General features: G+C 34.6%; 1 protein-coding gene across 2 annotated transcripts; it reads left to right on the top strand.

Moving 5' to 3' along the window:
* Window positions 1–703: 703 nt before the first annotated feature.
* LOC108227936 (E3 ubiquitin-protein ligase RGLG2) lies at window positions 704–5,330 on the top strand. Of its 2 annotated transcripts, XM_017403337.2 has the most exons (12): window positions 704–920; window positions 1,454–1,764; window positions 2,738–2,822; window positions 2,908–3,048; window positions 3,146–3,256; window positions 3,353–3,450; window positions 3,905–3,984; window positions 4,084–4,189; window positions 4,301–4,428; window positions 4,525–4,708; window positions 4,854–4,910; window positions 4,998–5,330. In XM_017403337.2, the coding sequence occupies exons 2-12, from the start codon at window positions 1,501–1,503 to the stop codon at window positions 5,076–5,078; spliced, it is 1,335 nt and encodes a 444-aa protein (XP_017258826.1). In that variant the 5' UTR covers window positions 704–920; window positions 1,454–1,500; the 3' UTR covers window positions 5,079–5,330. The 2 variants fall into 2 exon arrangements, with proteins under 2 accessions (XP_017258826.1, XP_017258828.1); XM_017403339.2 differs by lacking the exon at window positions 704–920 and having other exon boundaries at window positions 1,366–1,764.
* Window positions 5,331–7,896: the final 2,566 nt, after the last annotated feature.

Below are 7,896 nucleotides of genomic sequence, written 5' to 3'. Positions count from 1 at the left end.
AAATGGGAACCTTAAAATACGTGACAAGTAGTGGTAAAGAACTATAAAGTAAAGTGATACTATATTTTTGTGAAGTCCTAAAATAATTTATAAAACTAAACTTTTTACGTTTTTAAAATACTACTTGTCACTATGTTTTTAAAATACCACTATGTTTTTATAATGCTAAAAAAATAACATATTGTTAATAATCAAATCAAAACATAACGTTAGTGACAAAAAAAAATCCAACATTTTTTTAAGGAAAAAAAACCAACATTAAATTCTATTCAGAAAAAATAAAATAAAATAATTTTTAAAATTTTTCGGAGTCTCAAAATGCGTGTTCAACTCTCGTCTTCCAAGGTAAACTACCTTGGACACTATATATAAAGATATAGACACATATCAGATCGCCATTATATTGCAGACTAACACTATATATTAATAATGCTAAAAAAATAACATAGTGTTAATAATCAAATCCGAACCTAACATTAATGACAAAAAAAAGTCCAAACCTAACATTAGTGACAAAAAAGAAAAAAATTATAGTTCAGTGGTAAGTTTCTAAACAAATAATAAGTTGGGTGACAAAAAAATCTATTTTCCCTTAACTTGTCGGAAAGACAAAACCTCCGCCGGTTGGCGTTAAACACATGTTACCAACAAAAGCAATTGATTGATCTGTTAACAAAAAGAAAAAACAAAGCCACTTTTGTACTCCTCATCAATTAATCATTCAAGCTTTGTAATTTCCATGTGCCATCCTCAACTCCTCAAAGCAGTCCCACTTTTCTGTCAACTTTAATCACTATCCTCACACATTACATATAATAATTTATAATTTTAACTTATAAGTTGATCCAAAATTAAACAATCTGTTAGAAGGTAAAAAATATTTTAAAAAATGAAGAACAGTTTCTTTCTTTGCATCTCAGGTTAGTCTTTCTTCGTATTTCAAACACATATTCATCTGTATTGTATAAATCTTGAAATTTCGGAAGTGGGTTTTCGATTTTAAGCAGAAAGATTGGATCTTTTGCTATTTTCATTGACACTGTGTAGAAGTCGTCGGAAAATCGGGGTGTTTATTATTGGATTTTTTGTTGATGTCGAGATTTCGTGTGTAAATACTCGTGCTTGTTAAATTAGGAGTCTTTGTTAGAATACCAAGAAATTGGTTACAGAAATTACTAAGTTGGTGCTGCGTTTACATTTCTAGTCTTCTTATTGTAGGCGCCGTATTTTCGAATATAGGTGTTTCTGTGTGTTTATATTTATCTATTTTCATTGAATAGTTCTGGGGTTGACGTAATTTTATTATATACGCGCTAATTTTTTATTTTCCAACTTATTTCTTGTATAAAATTAAGAATTTAGTTCTTAAGGTGTTACTGTGTTAGGTTTTTGTGATTTGGGTATTTGGAGGTTATTGATTTGGGGTATCTTTTGGGATTTGTGTGTTGTGAAGGAGATCTGTTGGGGTTGTTATTAAGGTTTTGAGGATATTTTGTATTGATGGGAGGAAGAAGTTCGAAAGAGCAGAGCTATAGGCAGAGTTCAAGTACAAGGTCTACGTCCTCGACTTCATGGAATCAGCAGGATTATGTTCAATCTCCAAGTTATGCTCCCAGAGAGGCTTATGCTTATCCTGCTTACAATCAGCAGCCAAATAATCCACCACCAACTCAGAATTATGGAGGTCGGGGTTATGAACCGCAAAGAAAACAGCTTGACAGGAAGTACTCGAGGATTGCTGATAATTACAATTCACTTGATGAGGTATTATATAATTTTGTGAAAGTTTAGGGTTATTGTAGTTTGTTGTGTATAAGATTCTAAAAGTTGAGACTGTGGGTGTCCATGTGTAATTGTGTATTTATGTGGTGGGCACATCTTCCTCTACATGAGTTGATATAATTTTTGTCGGCGGCGTGAGTTTTCAAGTATCTCAAATGCTGTCGGACCAATTTCTTGTGGTTGACTTTTATATAGAAAGGGAGTAGTGTTTGTGTGGTTTCAATTTTCTAATACCTTATCAATATATCTGCTGAAAGAAAACATATAAGGAGAAGGAGGTATGGTTTATCTATGAAGTTTATGCTCCGTTTAATTGGAGGGAATGAAATCAGGTGGGAATGGAATAACTCTGATACTTAACTGTTGTGATGCTTTTCCTTCTCAAACCTTATTCCTCAGAAAGCAAAGAGATAGGAGAACAAGAATCTTCACTTTCAAACTAATTACACCTATTTAGAAATTCTTTACTTTTCTTTTTTATTTCTTCTACTTATTCATTATTCCTAAGTAAAAAGGAATAAACGGACTAATCAGGACCACTGCCTTAATGATGTTACGTGGAAACATTTTATTTCCTACCTATGAATCTTCTACTTATGCTTACTTTCCCTACAAGTGCATCTGTCCAATAGTATCGTGGTGTAATTTTTTACTTGGGTACTTAAGCTGACTCTAAATTTAGAGACAGAAAGACTACGCATATGGTTATCCTTACATGTCTGACTTGTATCTACAAAATTAAACATTGAAAGTCTAAGCATCCATTAAAGTGCTTTGCGTTGTTACAGATTAACAGGAAGTAGCTTCTCCATATAACCAAATGTGCTGTTTATAACCTATTTTTGTATGTCGAAATATCCTGATCCAGTTGGGTGTCCAGTTATATTTATTGGTTTTATATGTATAACTGTTGCTATAAGAATCATAATTAACACGAGCCATTGTGTGTTTGAAGGTGACTGCAGCACTTGCAAACGCTGGCCTGGAGTCCTCTAATCTCATTGTTGGTATTGACTTCACTAAAAGCAATGAGTGGACAGGTTAAGTCTATATATTTTCTAGTCTCTACAGTGCTTAAATTTGTAAGAAGAAGTAGTTGAAATACGCTGACTTTTCTGAAAATAGGTGCAAAGTCCTTCAACAGGCGCAGTTTACATCACATTGGGGATAACTTAAATCCCTACGAACAAGCAATTAGTATCATTGGAAAAACCTTAGCATCTTTCGATGAAGACAACTTGATTCCCTGTTTTGGGTTTGGCGATGGTATCTTTCTTTAGCACAGATTCTAGTTTAAAGGCATACAAATGTAGTTGTCGTACAATATATCTAACTATGTCATTTTGTTCTCTGGAATCGGCAGCTTCAACGCATGACCAAGATGTCTTCAGTTTTTATCAGGATAGGTTTTGTAACGGGTTTGAGGAAGTATTGAGTCGGTACAAGGAAATTGTCCCTAGTCTTCGGCTTGCAGGTTAAGAGCCTATTTAGCTACTGTCTTTTAAGTTTTTTACCGCTTTAGTAGAGGCATTCTTCGCTAAAATTTGTGTGTTAACATTGTGGATTTCAGGACCAACTTCATTTGCTCCCATTATTGAAATGGCGATGACTATTGTTGAGCAAAGTACTGGCCAATACCATGTGCTAGTAATTATTGCAGACGGACAGGTATGTACCAGTGCATATGAGACATACATATATTCACAGGGTTGTAGCGGTTGTCTCAACTAAACTTTGAGCCCCTGGACTAAATCTAGATAGTAGTCCCTATTATTCAAATATGAAATATATATTTAAATAACCATTTCTACTTGTGTAACCTTTTGTTTGAGCTACATTAGCCTCAGCCCTCAGCCCCTTTAAAATATTGTTTGGGCCACTAATTTTAGAGATACAATGTACTCCCTTACACGTGTTTCCACAGTTGGAGATAGATTAACAACTTACAAGTTAGAAATTACTTTTACGTTTAAGTCATCAGCATAATTTCTAAAAACACTTGACCCTGTACTTGTTATTATACCCATATCTGCGGTTAGATGATATAATAGCTGTGAAGTTTACCAGTAGTTTAGAACATTGTATGACATTGGTCAATCATATATATTATATGACACTGCAGGTAACAAGAAGTGTTGATACTGAGCGTGGCCAGTTGAGTCCACAAGAGCAGAGAACTGTTGAAGCTATTGTCAAAGCAAGGTAAATGGTGTAAACTTACTTTTTCATATGAAAGGAAGATATATGTAGCAGCTTTAAGCAAACTTATTTCATACAATACATATATATGTTACCTTTCAGCGAGCTTCCTCTATCAATCATATTAGTTGGTGTGGGAGATGGACCCTGGGACATGATGAAGGAATTTGATGATAATATTCCTGCTCGAGCTTTTGATAATTTTCAGGTAGGTGATACTGATCTTTAATTTTTCTTGACGTCAATTGTCACGCTCGTCAGGTTACATATTTGTGTTTTTAATACTCGAGTTGAATAACATTGCAATCTTCTGTTTCAGTTTGTGAATTTTACGGAAATCATGTCAAAGAAACTTTCCACATCGCGGAAAGAAACCGAATTTGCTTTATCAGCTCTAATGGAAATTCCCTCACAATATAAGGCTACCATGGAGCTCCATTTGTTAGGGTAATATGTTCTTACATAAATTTGTTTGATGTACAATTATCATTGAGCATGAAGTCTCACCACTTTTGATTGTTTTTCTTCCCTCTACTGCTGCAGTCGTGCAAGAGGAAATGTTCCTGATAGATGGCCCCTGCCTCCTCCTTCAGGCCGCACAGCTTCTTTCAGCAGCTCCAAGCCTTCACATTCAACTAGTTTCAAGACAAGTTCGCCTTCTTATAATGCTTACAGTGGTCCTGCTAGCACAGCACCACCTGTTACAAACTCTACCTACGATAACCTGGTAAAAAATTTAACTTGCAACAGTACTTCTGTTAATCTGTCCAGTGCCTTCTGGATATAATATTTTCTTGCATAAATCTGTATATTACATATACGATATTATATGATTTCTAGGTGCTGATATATTTTCCTTGAACCTTGTACAGCTCTGTCCTATATGCCTAACCAACTCAAAAAACATGGCCTTCGGTTGCGGACATCAGGTAAAACTTTTATAATGTTTTTGCCTAGATCTGTTGGAGGAGTTTCACGTGCTTACATATCTGAGTTCCAACATTTTCTTTTGTCAGACATGTTGCGAGTGCGGAGAAGATCTCCAGTTATGTCCTATTTGCAGGAGTCAAATTCAAACTAGAATTAAGCTGTACTAGGCTGTCTCTCCTTCCCTCCAGTATAGTTGTTTGGTTACCGACTGAAATTCTTAAAATTCTTTGTATCTGTAATTTGTTTATTACTTGCATTTGTGAATTACATATGGAGATTGATGTTGCTAGAACCCGCTGTACATTCCTTCTGTCAGATGTTCACACTTGTGTATTTACTTTCAAGTTGTATACTAAACTGTTCCTTGTTAAAGGGTTCAGCTTATAATTTTAATAATAGTTCCCCTTATTCTTTTGTTACGTTACCTGGGATCAAATTGGGAATACTGTAAATTCACAATGATATGATTGATCGTGAACTGTGAATCGACATGTTACTGTTATCATATTACATCTTATTAATGTGTCTGCAGTCTGCCCTGCCCTGGACGTTATTATTGTGCTCGTAGAGCAGAGGGTCCGGAGATGATAAAGATGCATATTTTCTTCGTAGAGTCGGGTCTGGAGATGGTAAGATCTACCGCGTATTCTGCTGGTTGAGTAGAGCATCCGGAGAAGATCCTTAGATCTTACATGCCATTATGTGCATGGGGCCATGTTGTGGCAAGAGACCTCAATTAGCCACCAACTATCTAACTCTATTTGCTGCAATAAATGAGCTCAACTGTTTCCGTATGCAGACCTTGTCATCTTCATTCACTTCCCCATATCTAGACTTGGATATATATCTAACTCAATTATATCAAAGACAAGGACACCCCATCTTCATTTCCTTCCAAAATCCTTGATAAATTCTCCCCTCTCCATCTGCAGCCTCACTCACCAAATCAATATGGCTATGGCCTCAAACACCAGGATTTCGTACCAACGACTAAGAAACGAAGGAGGACTCGACGAGTATGGCGGGGCAGGCATAGGCAGGGCCAGTAGCTGGACAAGGAGGTCCAGAAGAGTTCATCTCAGGAGGAAGTTGAAGATCAGGATTCCAGGGTTCAAAAGGTTTATGAGAAGAAAAGCCAAAAGGGTGGTGAGTTCTTGGGCTAAAATTGTGAAAAGATTCAGAGAGGGTCAATCCCATTTTGGTGATTTATTTGCTGGCAACTATTTGTTCATGCAAGTCACTCCTACTTCTTTGAAGTGTCTTCAAAATTCATCAAAGCCTCAGCTTTGCAGTGATTTTGGAGCTCGTTATTATCTTCCTAAGGTTTCTTGATGTTCTTTCATATTTGCACAATTGGGAGCAGCTTGACAATGTGGATTGCTCCATTTCAGCAGTTATGCATTTTGTAATATGTATGTACAATAAATAAGGTGCTTATAAGTAGATATGAACACATACCCTTTATAAATGGGATATAATTGTATTCAAGTCAATGACAACAGGAGGGATAATTACTGTTAAAAATAATAATATCTCAAATGGCAATAGTTAGTTCATCTCTCAGGTGAGATGCCCATGGAGATGGTCCGAGTGTATCTAGAATTTCAACCAAACAAAAGTTTTTTTTATTGATTTTTCTTAAAAGTAACGACACCGACAGTCCTCTGGTTTTACTAATATATTTTTGTTTAATTTGGATATGAGGTAAACTTTATCTTTAAATTGGTATTTAAATATGTCTTTATCTAAGAATTAATAACTCACTCTACAATGTCACACGGAACAAGTCTGACTTATAAATTATGATATGAATATATGATGGGTTAGGCTAGTGTGTGCCCATGAGTACATGCTAAGCACTAACATTTATAAAATTGGAGAGTTTTGGTTGGTGTTGTTGTTGCAATTGCAGGGGGTCCATCATTATTAAAAAAGGTAAGCCAATAGAAACCATCCAAATTCATAAATTTTAGTGCTTAGTGTGTGCCCATGGGCACATCATAGAAAAGCCGATATATGATTGGTAAATGCACAATGTCTTCTAAACTTCATAGCGTCTAACACGGTCAAAGGTGATTTAGGGGCCGTTTGGTTGGGGGTATTCAGGAAAAGGAAAGGTAATCGATTGATTCCCTTTGTACGTGTTTGTTTGGTAAAAATCATCATTTCCTTTCCCCTTTTTTAGTAATGGGTTTACCTCATATTGCTCATAACTCATTCCCCACCCCCAATTAGGTATTTTGATTCCCTTTCCTCACATTTTTTCTATTTTGAGTTATAATTCATATTTTAAACAATTCAAATAAAAGATTATCATATAAAGTATTTTTAAGAATTAAAAATAATTTTTAATTTAGTTTTTTAAATTAAATATAATTGTGACATAATTCACATGTTAATTTATTTAAAAAATTAATAGTATGTTTAAATAAATTATATTAATTTATTAGAATGTAAATAAATTATCTTGTTATAGATATGAATACATTTAACTCTTTTGAAATTATATAATATTAAGAAAATCGAATATAAAATTAATCGCACAAATTTTCATTCCGTTTCTGCAACAAAACCAAACAGGTAAAACAATTCAGGATCATTCCTTTCCTTTCTCCGTATTTCCCTTTCTAGATTTCATTCTGTTTCCCCGAAGCGAACCAAACGGCTAGATATTTTTTTTGGTATTCATCGGCAACAAAGCCTTTCGTTGAAAAGAAGTTAAAAATCTGTTTGATAATTCTAAAAAAATAGTTTTCCCGAACAGCAAAAATCTGTTTTTCGGTGTGCAAAAAAATTCACTATCAAAATTCACCAAAAATAATAACTCAAAATAAACAAATTTCAAAAAAAATACCAAACAATTATTTGATTTCTAACACCGTACTTTTTTTTCGGCAATTTTTCAGATAAAGAGAAAGACATTGTGACTGTTTAGTTGGAGGAAGCAGAAACTGCTTCTGGTTTCTACTTCTTTTGACCCGTTTG

The sequence above is a fragment of the Daucus carota genome, chromosome 6, assembly GCF_001625215.2.
Source record: "Daucus carota subsp. sativus chromosome 6, DH1 v3.0, whole genome shotgun sequence".
Lineage (NCBI taxonomy): Eukaryota > Viridiplantae > Streptophyta > Magnoliopsida > Apiales > Apiaceae > Daucus > Daucus carota.
This window is presented reverse-complemented; position numbering and strand designations above follow the sequence as displayed.

Excerpts from the sequence above, each read along its gene's own strand:
- LOC108227936 (XM_017403337.2), top strand. The coding sequence starts at position 1,501 with ATGGGAGGAAGAAGTTCGAAAGAGCAGAGCTATAGGCAGAGTTCAAGT. Across the intron at positions 2,823-2,907 it reads TAAAAGCAATGAGTGGACAG|GTGCAAAGTCCTTCAACAGG; the intron begins GTTAAGTCTATA and ends TTCTGAAAATAG. Across the intron at positions 4,190-4,300 it reads GAGCTTTTGATAATTTTCAG|TTTGTGAATTTTACGGAAAT; the intron begins GTAGGTGATACT and ends CTTCTGTTTCAG.